At 36.7% G+C, this 17,942-nt stretch overlaps 1 protein-coding gene and 1 pseudogene across 1 annotated transcript; both read left to right on the forward strand.

Annotated features, from left to right (window-relative positions):
• The first annotated feature begins 1,301 nt into the window (after positions 1 to 1,301).
• LOC116599816 lies at positions 1,302 to 2,363 on the forward strand (annotated as a pseudogene).
• A 10,150-nt stretch (positions 2,364 to 12,513) lies between these two features.
• Positions 12,514 to 13,452, forward strand: LOC116599622 (olfactory receptor 52E4-like). Its single transcript, XM_032359590.1, has one exon. The coding sequence runs from the start codon at positions 12,514 to 12,516 to the stop codon at positions 13,450 to 13,452; it is 939 nt and encodes a 312-aa protein (XP_032215481.1).
• Positions 13,453 to 17,942: the final 4,490 nt, after the last annotated feature.

Here is a 17,942-nt window from a genome sequence, read left to right on the forward strand (position 1 = left end):
GAGGAGACTGGGGATATCTAAGGGAAGGAAATATATGTGGGAGGGGAAATTATTGATTATAGGCAACGTTGTGTATCTCTCAATTCAAATATTAAGGATGCATATTGTTCACCATAGAATAATTATGACCATATTTTAAAAGGGTTATACCTCATTATTCTTTTCTAATCCAGTGCTAATCAGTCACTGTCCATTGTTAAGTATGGATGAGGATGCTAATTCTTCTATACCGTGATTAAAGCACATGTATTTCCGGAACTTTAGCTCACATGCATTCCTATTATTCAGGGTTACAAAATGTGATTTTGCTTTCTTCAATGTCATACATTGTTACACTGTCCATAAAATAGATGATAGATAGATCTAGATAGATGATAGATGATAGATAGATAGATAGATAGATAGATGATAGATAGATGATAGATAGATAGATGATAGATGATAAATGGGTGTAAACAGAGAAGGATTGGGAACGGAAAATGGGAGGATTGTTAAAATTTTCAATTCATTCAAAGGGTATTTAGTGAGTGACATGTTGCTCAATAATAAGTCTAAAGAACTCACTCCCATTTAGGTTTTTTAATAATATGGGGAGCCCAATATGAAGCTAGAGAGGAAGAAAAGGAAATGAACAACATCCTTAGGGAGCAATGTGGCTGTAGTGGTCTGAAAGTACTTGACATGGTGCCAGTAGATTTGTGCTGATGCATTAGTTCCATTTATTAGCCATATAAAGACATTAATAAATAATGCCTTTTCTTAATAAATGAGTCCATTTTCATTATTCATTGCTGATCAAACTATGTACATTATAGGGAGAATAACCAAGAATATAACTGACAGAGTTTTGGAATCTCCTATCTTATAACCTGAAGAATAGTTGATATTCATGATGATAAGAAGATACCCTTACCCATATGCATATTCAGAAAAAGAAAGATTCTTATAACTCACTTGGAAGTTTGCTAACAAAAAGAATTTCAAGCATCTTAATGTTCACTATTTCATACATTCTCTTTGGTCTCAGAATGTATTAATGCTTAGTTAGGAAGGGCTTAAGGGACTTAGTATGGAAAATTTATGTAAACATAAATATATGTATAAAACATATATATATATAAATATATATAATGTAAATATATAATATATGTAAAATATAAATATGTATATATATCTTCATGGTAAAGAGCCAAGAATCCTGGCTTAAAGATTTATAATCAATGATACCACACTAATATCAGTTCCTTATCTATAATACAATAATACTTACCCTTATTTTTTAATACAATAAATAACCTTTCATGAGGTAATTAAGATAATTGAGATGATTTGTCCAAAAATATTCTAATATTAACTAATGCGTTGTAAGAAATCAATACACATTTGCCTAAACTTCATTTCAGAGAGACAACAGAGTTGACGTCAAAGTTGAAGAGTAACATACTGAATGAAGCACCTGGACTAGCAAGTGCACATGTCTGGATCTCTCTCCCATTTTGTTTCATGTACGTTATTGCTATACTAGGGAACTATGGGTTCTCTATCTCATTCATCTGGAGGAGGCCCTATACCAGCCCATGTATTATTTCTTGGACTTACTCTTCTTCACTGACATTGTTCAGTGTCTAAGTATTGTACCTCAAATGCTGTGTATGTTCTGGTTTGATCTCAAAGATACCAGCTTCAATGTTCACCAGGTCCAGATGTGCTTTCTCTACACTGTCACAGGGATGGAATCTGGGGTGCTCATATTTATGGCCCTGGATCACTATGTGGCCATCTATTATCTTCCACACTATGCCACTACACTATGCCACTATCATTGCCAAGGTTTGGTTTCTCACCTTCCTTCCAGGTGTGATACTCATCATTCCTTTTACATTATTCACCAAACATCTGCACTATTACAAGGAATATAATTTCCCACATCTACTGTGGCTGTCCTGTGGCCATATCAAGGTCAAGACCATCAAAGTCTGATGGTTGCCCTTCTGACTGGGGGCTTTGAAACCTGTGCCTCACACTCTCTTACACCATGTTTCTCTGGGCAGTGGTCAGGCTCTTCTCAGCAGAGGCTCAGCAAAAGGCCTTTAGCACTTAAACTGTCTCTGCTATAGTGATCACTAATATCCTAGTCTTCACTTTTTTCACCCACCATTTTGGATACAATCCCTCCCAGCTTTCACATTTTTGTGGCTAACCTATACCTGCTTATGCCACCTACCCTGAATCCTATTGTCTGTGGGATAAAGACTAAACAAATACAAGAAGGGAAGCTCAAATTTTTCCTTAGAAAAAGGCCACTAAGGGAAGAGATAAAAGTAAATCCCAACATAATGAGAGGAAAATGTTTTTGTAGATGAAGAGGGCTTTCATACCAGACAGAGAGTGGATATGTGATTTGACAGTGACTAACCAATCTTCTTCTTTTTTAAAAAATTGATTTAGAGGTTTTATTTATTTGAGAGAGAGAGGGCACAAGTAGGGGTATATGCAGAAGGAAAGAAAGAAGCTGGGTCCCCGCTTAGCAGGGAGCCCAATGTGGGGCTGGATCCCAGGACCCTGGGATCATGACCTGAGCCTAAGGCAGACATTAACCAACTGAGCCACCCAGGTACCTGACTGATCTTCTTCTTAGTGGATCATTCCCATACTTTTCTAAGATGTTGTATATCAACTTGAAAACTTTTCTTTAAAAAGGACCCACAAATCAATTTAGTTAAATTCAATAAAACTATTTCTAATGCCTTTGTGTTATTTGTATGGTTCTGAATTCGGTGTCATTTGAGAGTAATATGTAAGACAGTTTTGTCCCTGAAGAATTTCCCAGTTAGTAGATAAAACTGAAAAAAGAGACCATACCAGTTATTCAAAAATTCTGATTATTTCTAGCAAAAGCACTGTCCCTAGAACTCCATAGATTTTTGTTAAACTAGAAAATGTATTTTCCATCAAGGAATAAACATGCAATGCTCCCCATTCATTTATTTATTTATACATACCACAAACATATACTGAGCACCTAACTTCTTAGGAAATTGTAGTACAGACACTGATAAAAATGGGCATTGCTACGTATGTATAAACACGGGAAATCATCATTACTTTGATTACAATGCAGTTAATTAATATATTCATCATCACCTTTAAAATTTCCTTTTACAACTTTGTGATCCAAACATCGCTTAAATCTGACAGCACTGACATACTTTCTGTCACTATAGATTTGCTCTATACAATTCTGGAATTTTATATAAATGAAATATTACTGAATATAATCTTTTTAACCTGGCTGCTCCCCTGGCCACTTTGTGTTTCATCAAATCATTATTGTGTTAATCACGCACACATTTTTCTGCTGAGTAGTATTCCATTTCATGGATATACCAAAATTTGTTTATCCATTTATCTGTTTTTGGACATTTCCTTTGTTTCCATGTTTTGTGTAATACAAATAAAGCTGCTATGGGCATTCATGTGCAAGTCTTTGATCAAGCATATACTTTGATTTCTCTTGAGTAAAAAAGCTAGGAGTGGAATAGCAGATATACAGCAAGTTTTCCTAAGAAACTGACAAAATTATTTCTAGAATAGTTGTATTTTACATTCTCACCAGCAATGCATAAAAGTTCTACTTGTTCCACACCCTCACAAACATTTAGTATGGTCCTTTAAATTTTGGTCCTTTTAGCAAGAGTCTACTGGCATCTTATGTTTTTAAGTTATGTTTGCTTAATGACTGATGATTCAGAGCATGTTTACCTTGCTTATTTGTCATCTGTATATGCAGAAAATTTATGAGATAAGAAATATTTATTGTTTTAAGATGCTAAATTCTGGAGTAACTGAACTATATTTTTACTATTTTGGAAAACACTGAAGAGCCTATTGTTAACAATACTGCATTGTATACTTAAACATTTCCTAGAAGGGTAGTGTAGATCTCACATTAAGTGTTGTAATTGAGGAATACATTTACTTGGAAAACCAAGTAAAGAAGGCAAAAGAAAACTTTTGGAAGTGATGGTTTTGTTTTTTGTTTTTTTGTTTTTTTGTTTTTGAGAGAGAGCAGAGTGAGGGGGAGGTTGGAGGAAGAAGGAGAGAGAGAATCTTAAGCAGGCTCCAGACTCAGCCTGGAGCCTGACAGCCTGACAACCTCACAACCCCTGAGATCATGACCTGAGCCAAAATCAAGAGTCGGGTGCTCAAATTACTGAGCTACTCACGCGGCCTAGAAGTGATGGATATGTTTATGTCATTGATTGTGGTGATGGTTTCACAGGTGTATATTTATTTTCTAACTCATTGTCATATACATTAAATCTGTATGGCTTTTTTATGTCAGTCATACTTCAATTAAAATGTTAAAAAAAGAAAACAAAAACTAATTAAAAAGAAATTCTCCACAAATAAGTGAAACCATATGATGATAACAAATATCATGGAGGACAAGGGGTGTTAGAGAGGAGAAGGGAGTTGGGGTAAATTGGAAGGGGAGGTGAATCATAAGAGACTATGGATGCTAAAAAACAGTCGGAGGGGTTTGAAGTGGCGGGGGTGTGGGAGGTTAGGGTACCAGGTGGTGGGTATTATAGTGGGCACAGATTGCATGGAGCACTGGGTGTGGTGAAAAATAATGAATACTGTTTTTCTGAAAATAAATAAATTGAAAAAATTAAAAAAAAAAGAAATTCTCACAAGGGAAATTATAAAGTGTATTTCCTATCATTGACTCCTATTCTGCAGATATCTTGCCAGAAAAAATGTCCAATACCAGTTTCTCATGATTCCTTCAAGAGCCAATTTATGCATGTTTGAAAGCTACATAGCATCACATTAGATTGATATACAATAATTAAATGTAAGTAGTTCTCAGTAGATAATCATGTACATTATTGATTATAGTAAAAATGATAAAATACGAAGTCATGAATGCTCAAGACGTTAACTTCTTGTTAAACAGAAAAATAAAAAGGTTTTGAACACAGATACTTTAGCATCGAGTACAGAACTGATTAAAGAGAAGGAAAATCACGCTAATAGCATGATTTCCTTGTTTATTAGAGCAATTCTAATTGTATTGGGTGCTAAATAAACATTTGTTGGAAGGACCGATGTATGCATGCATAGATGCATGGATGTATGGATGGACAACTGCCTATCTCTAAAATGGGAGTTCATTCACCAGCTGTGAAAGTCAAATAGACTGAAATCAAAAGAAGTTTTAGAAGATTTTGCCTGCATGGTAGATAGCACAGAAAAACTGGGATATTAAGGAAGTTAGAGATCTATCATCAAATAGAGTTTAAAGTAAGGTTTAACTGAATGATTCTCTTCATGCATGCATTCTAGAAATACAGTTGGCCTCTAACACATTGCCGTGAACAACAGTCACTGTTAAGTGCTCAAGCTTGCTGATATCGGTAGTATCCCAAGAGGCAGATCAGGGCACTTGTCAGCCAAGTTATTGTCAGCAACAACAAGGCTTGGCTGCAAGTTCTTGGGCGAGGCCAGAGAAGTGTTGATTCTCATCCACTGATACTGAGTGGCAGAAAGGAGTGAACTGTCAAGTCTTTCACGTGACCTACTACTGAATTGTCAAAATTTGGACCCCATCTCCTTAATCACTCTAGATATTATTCCCCCAAATAATGAATCTGAGCTGGTGGAATAAAGTTATAAGTCAATCATCTAGCCCATCTTATTATCTTGGATCACAGTCTCTGCTATCATAAGCAAGGGACTGGTGATTTAATGTCCTATAGCATCAGGGTTATTTTCCTGGAGTCTGACATCTGGCCATACAAAGTATTTCATACTACTCTAGAATACATTGACAAGGAAAAATCCACACTTGTGTTACTATTCCTTTCTCCGTAAGAACCTTACAATATTTTTTTTTTCCCTAAAGGCCTGGTCAGTGTGCTGTGTGGCACAATTAGTTCAGTGAGCTGTGCATCTGGTCAGTCAACTCTGTGCCTTCTGGAAATGAACCAAGTGAATGGAGATCAGAGAGCAACTTTAGAGGTAGAAACAGTCTGCTTGAAGTGGCAGTAATAGTCAAAGTTAAGGAATGGAATGAGGAGGTGGTCATTAAATATTTATGGTGACTTGTTTTCTAAGATCTGCAATTCTGTGGTGGTGAATGCCTCATAAACAAAGACAACATTCTAAAATTATTTCATTATTTTTTGTAATGGCTCTGAAGGGACCTAACCAAGATGTCATAGATTTGTTGAGGGACAGGCTAAACTAGCATCTTGATGTGGGAGAAGGACATGTGCTTTATTATGTAGATAGATGAAAATACAATTTAAAAATCCAAATGCATTGGGGTGCCTGGGTGGCTCAGTGGGTTAAAGCCTCTACCTTCGGCTCCAGTCATGATCTCAGGGTCCTGGGATTGAGCTCCGCGTCAGACTCTCTGCTCAGTGGGGAGCCTGCTTCCCCCTCTCTCTGCCTCCCTCTCTGCCTACTTGTGATCTCTCTCTCTCTCTCTCTCTGTTAAATAAATAAAATCTTTAAAAAAAATCCAAATGCATTGAAGAGACTCCTGATGAAATTTCCTTGTATCTCCATGTCATAGCAAGTTGAAACATACAAGTGAATTCCCTGAATCTCATCCTGAGACTGAGAGGGTCACTCAGATAGCACACCATTGCTGGGCTGCTATTTGTCTTCATTAAATGGGAACAAGGAGAGAAGTTTACTGTGTCTGGTACACAATTATGGTACTGTGATTTCCCATCTTCTTCCTCCCTATGTAGTTGATAATTACAAGGGGAATCAAGTTAAGTTCATTGAACTAACAGGTGAGGTTCCCTGATTCAGGGGACACATGTGATGAGATTTACTGTGTTCCCAACTCTGGTTTATGACAAAAACACTGGGTTGTAAGGACTCTTTCTATGATTGTCTAAGGGTTTGGAGCTCAGGCACTCATTGATCACTTAGCTCATGGCACACAGAATATTAATGAGGAATGTGAACCATCTGGAAGATGAAGGAAATGAAAATTATAAAATTATACTCCATCCCTAAGAGATTAGAATTGTCAAAAAGTTATTCCATAGATGTGACCCTGGGGGAATCATTCCAAAGATCCTCCTAGGACCCTAGAGTTATCTGATGACTTGAATGGCAAATCAGAGATACTGATTTTCAAACACAGACTCCAATGAATACCAGTTAAGCACTGCAAAGATAACTCATGACCATTAAGATATCCAAACCTTATTTAAATCTTCAACAGGTCTTGGAGCAAGAGACCATGGGAAAGGCTGATACAAAGACAAATTGTGTGTGCCTAGTGCCTACTTTCCCTGAAGAATTAAATGAACCGTTTGCATTATGATATTAAACACCCTGAATAAAGTCATTTCTTGGGTTTTTTAAAATTTTTTATTTCTTTTCAGCATAACAGTATTCATTGTTTTTGCACCACACCCAGTGCTTCATGCAATCTGTGCCCTCTATAATACCCACCACCTGGTTCCCCCAACCCCCCACCCCAACCCCTTCAAAACCCCCAGATTGTTTTTCAGAGTCCATAGTCTCTCATCGTTCACATCCCCTTCCAATTTCCCCCCACTCCCTTCTCCTCTCCATCTCCCCTTGTCCTCCATGCTATTTGTTATGCTCCACAAATAAGTGAAACCATATGATGGTTGACTCTCTCTGCTTGACTTATTTCACTCAGCACAATCTCTTCCAGTCCTGCCCATGTTGATACAAAAGTTGGGTATTCATCCTTTCTGATGGAGGCATAATACTCCATAGTGTATATGGACTACATCTTCCATATCCATTCGTCCGTTGAAGGGCATCTTGGTTCTTTCCACAGTTTGGCAACCATGGCCATTGCTGCTATAAACAATGAGGTACAGATGGCCCTTCTTTTCACTACATCTGTATCTTTGGGGTAAATACCCAGTAGTGCAATTGCAGGGTCATAGGGAAGTTCTATTTTTAATTTCTTGAGGAATCTCCACACTGTTCTCCAAAGAGGCTGCACCAACTTGCATTCCCACCAACAGTGGAAGAGGGTTCCCCTTTCTTTATATCCTCTCCAACACATGTTGTTTCCTGTCTTGCTAATTTTGGCCATTCTAACTGGTGTAAGGTGATATCTCAATGTAGTTTTAATTTGAATCTCCATGATGGCTAGTGATGATGAACATTTTTTCATGTGTCTGATAGCCACTTGTATGTCTTCATTGGAGAAGTGTCTGTACATATCTTCTGCCCATTTTTTGATATGATTGTCTGCTTTGTGTGTGTTGAGTTTCTGGAGTTCTTTACAGATGCTGGATATCAACCTTTTGTCTGTACTGTCATTTGCAAATATCTTCTCCCATTCCATGGGTTGCCTCTTTGTTTTCTTGACTGTTTCCTTTGCTGTGCAGAAGCTTTTGATCTTGATGAAGTCTGTTGGAGGCTACGGCATGATTGGAGTCCTGGATCAAACCAGGCCCTGACTTGTGTCTCCTTCAAAGTCTGGACACCTTGATAAGGAGTCAAGGACAGGAAAGTTGAGTAAGGTTCAACTTTACACTGAGAAAGAGTCTGTGCTAGGTGTTGTGCGCTCGCCTACGTGACTTCCCACACACTCGCCCTACAGAAGGGAACAATGTGTTCAAGGTCATGAATTCTTAGTTGGTCCTTGTTGTTCCTGTACCTCCCATAACCCACTCCCTGGTTGATTGTCTTGCTAATGGCTTTAGCCGAGACTACCTGGCATTACAAGGTTTGCTTGTAGTTAATGTAAACTTGTTATAGAAACTTGCGGTCATCTGACTAGGTACTGATGTATTACTCCTTCTATTGTGGTCTGCCTTATAAATGTTTGTAAGATGTGGAATAAAATCGGCACTGGTGGACATCATCCTCAGTGTCCCTCCTGCCCCCATCTCTTTTTCTCTTCATTTCTTTTCACCATCCTCTTACCCTCACGTTTCCTGGTCGATTTGTCGCGCTGGCTGCGACAAAGTCCCAAAAGTTCATTTTTGCTTTTGTTTCCTTTGCCTTTGGAGAGATCACAACTAACACCAAGGAAGTAGAAACAATCATCAGAAGTTATTATCAACAGTTATATGCCAATAAACTAAGCAACCTAGATGAAATGGACGCATTCCTGGAAAACTATAAACTCCCAAAATTGAACCAGGAAGAAATTGACAACCTGAATAGACTGATATCTAGTAACAAGATTGAAGCAGTGATAAAAACCTCCCAAAAAACAAGAGCCCAGGACCTGACGGAGTCCCTGGAGAATTCTACCAAACTTTCAAAGAAGAAATAACACCTATTCTCCTGAAGTTGTTTCAAAAAATTGAAGCAGAAGGAAAACTTCCATACTCTTTCTATGAAGCCAGCATTACCCTGATCCCCAAACCAGGCAAAGACCCTACCAAAAAGGAGAATTTCAGATCAATATCACTGATGAATATGGATGCTAAGATTCTCAACAAGATCCTAGCAAACAGGATCCAACAGCACATTAAAAAGATTATCCACCATGACCAGGCAGGATTCATTCCCTGGGCTACAAGAATGGTTCAACATTCACAAACCAATCAATGTGATAGAACAAATTAATAAGGGAAAAGAGAAGAACCACATGGTCCTCTCAATTGATGCAGAAAAAGCATTTGACAAAATCCAGCATCCGTTCCTGATTAAAACACTCCAAAGTATAGGGATAGAGGGAACATTCCTGAACTTCATAAAATCTATCTATGAAAGACTCAGAGCAAATAAAGTCATTTCTTATAAAGTACCCATTGGTGGTATTCAGAGTACATTCATCACCATCCACCAGTATTATCTTCAATGATTTCAGTGAGGACACACTCAGTATTATGGATTTAAATGGCCTGAGTTTCTGATGGCATTGGGTAGGACAAATAGAAGCCATTATTTGGAGTAAGTGATTAGACTGATAAGAAGGGGTTAATCTTTCAGATTCCTTACAGGTTGGCCCCTTGGATAGGCAGTTGGTTTCCTACAGAATACCATGAAAACTGGCTATAGGTAAGTCATAACTTCAATTCTGGAAGAGTGTTGAAAGGTGGATCATGTTAGCAGCTCACCACATCACATATAGCAGTAAATTATTTAGTTCTCCCCCATCCCTTCCTCTCATTTAATTCTCACAATTCTCATGGGTTTCTCAGATTTCCATATTGCATTCACTAACCTGTATCCACTCATATATCATGGATTTGTAGCCTCTTTGGAACATTATTCTACTGTCCTGCTTGGGTAAAACTATTCACTTGTTTAGCCTAGACCCTGCAAACCTAATATATGCTGATCTGAACAAAAAATACATACAGCTTGGACAGCATGAGAAGGAACATCTGAGCTCTCAATTCTGACTTGGTAGAGTAGGGCTGCTTCTTCCAGGTCACAGTGATGTTGGATCCTAGGGAAGGAGATACTGAATCTCTATGTATGAATCCAAAATGCAATATGTAATGGAGGACCTAAAATCCAGCTGCAGCCCCAATGTCTATGAAATTCCACTAACTACACAATTCTAAAAGATTTGGCACTTGCACTGTTTAGCCACCCCCCCCTAATTTGAGCTAGAGTAGGATGACTCAAAAGGCCTTAGAGCCCTCTTCCTCAGTGTTATTCCGTACCACTTTTACACATCATGGTGTTAGTATTATTCTTATACTTGTTATTTCTCCAGCCTATGTATACTTTCCTAATTATTTTACCTTGCTTCTATTATTGTAAATCAAAATCAACACTTCTGAAAAGTTTAATGTTGTTAGGCCAAAGGTAAAGCTGGGGGATAGAATCTGTGGGTCAGAGTAGAGACTAATAATGCAAGGCAACAACCGTAGATCCCAGAGTTCAGAAAAAGAGTCATAGGAGAATTAACTGTCTTTTTTTTCAGGAAGAGGAACCCTCCAGACCCTAGGGATTAAGGGTTCTGTGGGAGATACACTGGGGTTGGACATCTGCTGCAGCACAAGTATAAACTTTCCTTTGTAGGTGTGACAAATACAATGAAGTCTGAAGGGGAGATGTTGCTGTAGTCTGATCGTAAAAGAATCATGGTCATGGCCAAGCCAAGTGGTGCTGCTCAAGGGTGGGTTCTGGGAGCCAGGTACTGGAGATAAGGGATAGGAGGTCTGAGAAATAGTTGAAACAAGAAATGCCTGAAATAGGGTTGAAGCTGTGAGGAACAGAAGAACATTAGGTAGGTATTGTTTAAATATTTTTGGTAGAGGTAAATTCTCTTACTTTTTTTCTCCTTATTTCAGTATTTTTTAAAAGTATAGATCAAACAGTATATTTTAAAATAAAGTATATTCTTTTGTTTTTATTTTTGCTATCCAGAATTTTTAGAGTAAGTTTTGATAAAAAAATTTCTATAGAAAACTTGAGAAAGCCCTTAGAAATAAGTACTTCCTTCATCTGTCCATCTTACCTGGATTCTCACTGAACTGAGGGGCTTGGGGAACCTCCCAAGCAGAACTACTTCACTCCAACTTACCACACTAACCATGGACTATAGAAAAAGAGGAAAATAAACTAAATAAGAAGTTCATTTTCTTTATTCCTTACAAACCTACTACCTGATATCCTAGAGAGTCACCAACTTTCCTAAAACCCTATTTCACAGACTTATCAGAGAAGAGTATTTATCACTTTCAGTTCATGACCCACAAGGCGGAAGGAGCCTCCTTTCCAGATTCAAATCCAAGGGTCATCCCATGTCTCAAATGTATTTGATGTTGATCGTTGCCAGAGGGGAGAGGGAGAGGGGGGATGTGCAAAATGGGTGAAGGAGACTAGGAAGTACAGGTTTCCAGTTATGGAAGGAATAAGTCACAGGAATAAAAAGCATGAAACAGAGAATATAGTTAATGATATCGTAATAGTGATGAAACAGGACAGGTGGTAGCTACACTTGTGATCAGTATAGAAGATGAACACTTAAAACTAATGTAACATTGTGTCAACTATACTCAAATAAAAAACATATTTAGTGTTCATTAATTTTACACTAAATCATTTATCTGCTTAGTATCACCTTGTTAGAGGGAACTTCCCTCACAATAAATTTAAATAGACACCAACTTCATTACTATCCAATGCCATGCTTTGTTTTTCTTATATCACCTATATATCTTATATCCCTTATATCTTATATCCCTTAAATCTTCCCAGTATACATATTTGAATATTGACATATATGATATCTGATATCTGTACCCCCCCACTTTTTTTTATTTATTTGAATATCATCTGTCTCATCCCCCAAATAATAATATTATAAAATCAGATTTTCTCACATTTGTTCACTACACTTAGCAGAATTAATATTTTTTAATATCTGAATCAATCCACATATTAAGGGCTGGCATAAAACTTCCTTCTTGATTTCCTGTTGATCATCACCCAAAATTTACTGTATTCTTTATTGGATGTGGTTTGACCTTTTAAATATTTGATAATTTGTTTTATCTACAATTGCAAAAGAACGGAGAGAGGATGTCCCCTTCAAATGATACCAAGTTCCACCCCTCCTATTTCCTCCTGCTGGGAGTTCCTGGCCTTGAAGAGATGCACGTCTGGATTGGGTTTCCTTTTTGTTCTGTGTATTTGATCGCCCTTGTGGGGAACATCACTATCTTGTTTGTGATCAAGAATGAACAGAGTCTTCATCAGCCTATGTTTTACTTCTTGGCTATGTTAGCCTCCATTGATCTAGGCCTGTCCTCATCTACTATCCCCAAAATGTTGGGAATATTCTGGTTTAATTTAAAGGAGATTAGCTTTGGAGGCTGTGTCACCCAGATGTTCTTTATTCATATATTCACTGCCATGGAAACTGTTGTGTTGGTGGCGATGGCCTTTGATCGCCATGTTGCCATCTGCAATCCTCTGAGATACAGCCTGATTCTCACAAATAGAATTATTGGTTTCATCCTTGTTGTAGTGTTTGGAGTTAATTTCATTTTGGTAATCCCTCTGGTGTTTCTCATCTTGCGACTTCCCTTCTGTGGACACCATATAATCCCCCACACATACTGTGAGCACATGGGAATTGCTCGGCTGGCCTGTGCCAATATAAAGGTAAACATGATATTTGGATTAATTCTTATATCAATGGTGTTTGTTGATGTTGTACTGATTGTTATCTCCTATGTGAGAATACTCCGAGCTGTCTTCTGCCTTCCTTCTCAGGATGCCAGACTCAAAGCGCTTCATACTTGTGGCTCCCATATCTGTGTTATCCTAGCCTTTTTCACTCCAGCTTTTTTCTCCTTCTTGACCCACAGGTTTGGCAGGAATATTCCCGTATACATTCACATTCTCCTGGCCAATCTATATGTTGTTGTTCCACCTGCCCTCAATCCTATCATCTATGGAGTGAGGACTAGGCAGATTCGAGAAAAGGTTTCAAGAATCTTTCTGAAAAAAGATTGACAGAAACTGTCTCAGAGATAACTCATTTTAATCTAGAGGAAAGAGATTATTTTTCTCAACTACAGAATCCTGTAACAGAAAAAAAGACATGGATCTTAGTATTATGTCATTCATAATTTCCCTAGCTCTCCCATTTTGAACATATAACAAGATTAATGTCAAAATAATCAGTGTGAATTTTATGGAACACCTAAAAGTTTTGGACAACCTAGTTATAAGACTTTATTACTCTCCAGTATAACTTCTACAGAGCATGTATTATAGACAGAACTAGGAAATGAAATGCTTTTTATTTGCAAATAGTTTTGTGTCAGCCACATTACTAAATTTATATATATAAATATATCTACATCAAGGAATATAGGTATTTAATACTTGTGACAGATTCTTTCATTCCTTTCTTAATTGCTTAATTGTTGTTATCCATAATTTTACTGACATTTTATTATATGTTAGAAACTGATTAGTCATAGAAATATAAAAATAAAAATATACACAACATTTCAAGGTCTTATAGGAAGAAGAATTTAGAGAAATTTTCCTATGACTGACTCTGTGTGGAATATTCCCAGGCTCATTACATCTATGCAGATCTCCCAAAAACATCTTACTGTTCAAAGTGAACCAGTCTGTCCTTAATGTAGTATCTGCAAAACTGCAAAACCTATAGAAATAAAAATATATTTCTATCTCTATCTATTGGTAAAGGGGAATTTCATAGAAACATCAGTATGATAAGGAACTTAGGATACTCATGAATGAGCACCTCTAAATGAGTGCATTTCTAAACATGTCAGTTACATTCTCGAAAGTTGAATCTAATGCCATAGATAGTAATTACTCTTGGATTCACAAACTTTAGTTATTCATTCATTATTTACTAAGTAGCTTGTCCAGTACTTTTTAAATTTGCACTTCCTCCTTGTGGCTTATCAGATGAACCCTAGTATCCTATCCACATTTTATAGCTTTTGGTCAATGATATGTATTTGGCCAATATTTACTTCATGGTGTCGTTCCACTCATATACTAGGTGCTTAATAATTTTTTACTTAAAAAAAATTTATCTTCCAGAGAAGATATACAGATGGCCACCAGGTACATGAAAATTTGCTTAGCATAACTAATCACCAGGGAAATGAACAACAAAACTACAGTGAAGTAGGGGTGTCTGGGTGGTTCATTTGCTTGAGTCTCTGACTCTTGATTTCAGCTCAGGTCTTGATCTGATGGCTCATGGGATCAGGCCCCACATCAGGCTCCATTCTCAACAGGAAGTCTGTTTGAGGATTCTCTTCCTTTACCCCTCTCCTGCTAATGCTCTCTCTTTCTCTCTCTTAAAAAATAATAATAATAATAAAAAACCTACAGTGAGATGTTACTTTACACTTGTTAGAATGACTATTATCAAAAAGACAAGAAATAGTAATTGTTGGTGAAGATATGGAGAAAAGGGAACACTTTTGCTCTGTTGGTTCATGTAACTTGCTGCAGCCTCTATGAGAACAGTATGGAGTTTCCTCAAGAAAGTAAAAACATGGAGTTTCCTCAAGAAAGTAAAAACGGAACTACCTTGGGATCCTGAAGGAAAGTAAAATGATAAATGGAAAAGATATTGGCATCCCCATGTTTATTGCAACATTACTGACAATAGCCAAGATACGTAGCAACTATATGTTCATCCATCAATGAGTTGATAAAGAAAATGTAATACACACACACACACACACACACACACACACACATATGCACATATGCATACTATTTAGCCATAAAAAAGAAGAAAATCTTGTCATTTGTGGCAATACAGATGGACCTTGACAGCATCATGCTGAGTGAAATAAGTTAAGGAGAGAAAGACAAATACTGTATGGTCTCACTTACATGTAGAATCTGAAAAACAAACAACAAAACAAAAAGAACTCATAGATACAGAGAACAGATTGTTGGGTGCTAGAGGTGGGGGAGTGAGTAAAATGGGTGAAAGGAGCCAAAAAGAACTAATTCCAATTATAAAATAAATGTCATGGGGATGTAATGTACAGCATAGGGACTATACTGAATTAACATTGTATTATATATTTAAAAGGTGTTAAAAGAATAGATCTGAAAAGTTCCCATCTTGAGAAAAATAGTATAACCATGTGATGAACTAAACTTATTGTGGGATCATTTCGCAATATACTCAAATTTCAAACCATTATGTTGTTCACCTAAAATTAATAAAATGTATATGTCAATTAAATAAAAAAATTAAAACTAAAACTTAAAAATTAAATAAATTAAATAAAAATTTTAAAAGAATTAAATTAAAATTTAAAAGAAATTAAATTAAATTAAACATTTAAAATACATTAAAAATTATCAAATATAACATACATACCACTTGATGGCTTTTTATGAATGCACAGACTATATAAAGAATTCCATTTTTGAAAGTTTCTAAGTCCCTTTTGGCTGGGACTAGCTACCTTCCCCAAGCTCAAAGTAACCCTCTTAAGAGCTTTTCTGTTTCTCAAGTTTAGGAAATTCCTTTTGGGGACACTCCCTAACCCAATATTCTGCATTAATGGTCTTGTATAGATGCCCAAAGAGCTTCAGGGATAATGCCTATAATTTCTCAAGGCCTTTTGAATGGTCTTTATTCTAACATGATGGCCAGGAAAGTAGATTGTTCTACTGGGTGGTGCAGTATTTATTTCATGGTATTGCTAAAGGCTAGTATACCAGAATGGGCTGGCATGATGACTTAGAGTGGTTCAAATTGTATAAGTGGTCAGAGGCCCCATAGAAAGTACTTGTGGAGTACCTATACACCTTGTGGACAGCCCAGAACCTAGGTAACTACTGCTCAGATGAAAACACATGGCACACCAACAACCCAAAAGAAGACTTCATGACCCTACAAATGAATAACTTCCAGAGGTCACCATTTTTTTATCTAGTACTACAGATTGGATAGTTTATGGTTGTAACATTAATTAGTATTAATATTAATTAAATATGTGATATATATCCTGTGTAATGGCTTACTTCACTCAAAATTATGTCTGTGAGATTAATCCATGTGATTGAATTTAACTGTAGCTTGTTACTTTTTTTGTTGCACAGTATTCTCCTTTATAAATGTACCAAATTTAATTATTTATTGTGGATGGACACTGGAGTTTCATCTCATTTTTTTACTATTTTGAATAAAGTTATTATTATTTCTCTATATGTTGTTTAAGAGACATTTGCCATTGTAATAATTCCTCTGTATGATTGCTGAGTGATTGGGAAGATTTTTTAAAATCTTTATTAGAAAGTCCCAAAAGTGTTCCAAAATTGTATGTATAATTTTACATTTTGACCAGTTTCGTAGAAGTCAATTGCTTCATATCTTCATCAGCACTATTGGTTTTGTGTCTGTTGGTGAAGGGGTGGGTATGTATGTTTATGTTTATTTGTTGCCATTATTTGTCAGAATCATGTAATGCTATTGTGATATGGGTTTAATATGTGTTACCTTACCACTAAGATGTAAAAACTATAGCTATTGGCCATTCGGATGTTCTTTTTAGTGGAACACCATTATTTAATTTAAAATCTGTGCCCATGTCTTCAGGATTGTTTTCTTCACCTAACGAAGTTGTAAATGTTCTTTTTATAGTCTGTGTAAAAATCCTTTCACAGATATATATCTTTCAAATATCTGCTTCCACTACGCAAATTGACTTTCCACTCTTAACATGGTGTTTTTTAAGGAATACAAGTTTTCATGCACAATGAAATCAAATTTATTAATATTTTACAGTAAATTATTGCTCTTTGTGTCCTGTTGAAGAAATCTTTGTTGACCTTAGTCACATGAAGATATTCTTTCATGTTACCTCCAATATTCTTCAATATTCTTTATAGTCAATATGTTTAATTTAAATTCTAGAGAGTTAACATGCAGCATAATATTAGTTTCGGGTGTAAAATATAGTGATACAGCATTTTCATACAATATCCAATGCTCATCACCAAGTTCAATCCTTTTAAAAATAACTATACGTATTTTTTATTTTGATGAAGTCCTTACAGTCATAGTAGGAACTTTGTAGGTCAGGTGGTCAATGGGTCTCCAAAATCATCCTGTAGTTATTTCTCCAGTTACAGAATAAATAATTGGAATAGATATACTCAGCAACTGGCAGAATCCCTCTTGCTCCATGAAGTGTGTCTTTGTTCTATGCAAGCCTTCAACTGATTGTGTAAGGCCCACACATATTATGGAGGCCCCAGTTTTTGCTATGTAACCACTAAGATTTAAAAACCAAAAACAGGCCTCGGAGACAAGATGGCAGGGAAGTAGGAGGAGGAGCCCTTTCAACCTGGACCCTAAAGTGAGCTGATTACCTTCCAAAGATCTCCGATCACGCACGAAATCAGCCTGAGATCAGAATGATACACGTCTGGATCTCTACTGGAGCAGAAGATGCCAGTGGGTAGGTAAAGTGGAGTGG

This window comes from Mustela erminea, chromosome 9 (assembly GCF_009829155.1).
Source record: "Mustela erminea isolate mMusErm1 chromosome 9, mMusErm1.Pri, whole genome shotgun sequence".
Lineage (NCBI taxonomy): Eukaryota > Metazoa > Chordata > Mammalia > Carnivora > Mustelidae > Mustela > Mustela erminea.

Excerpts from the sequence above, each read along its gene's own strand:
- LOC116599622 (XM_032359590.1), top strand. The coding sequence starts at position 12,514 with ATGTCCCCTTCAAATGATACCAAGTTCCACCCCTCCTATTTCCTCCTG.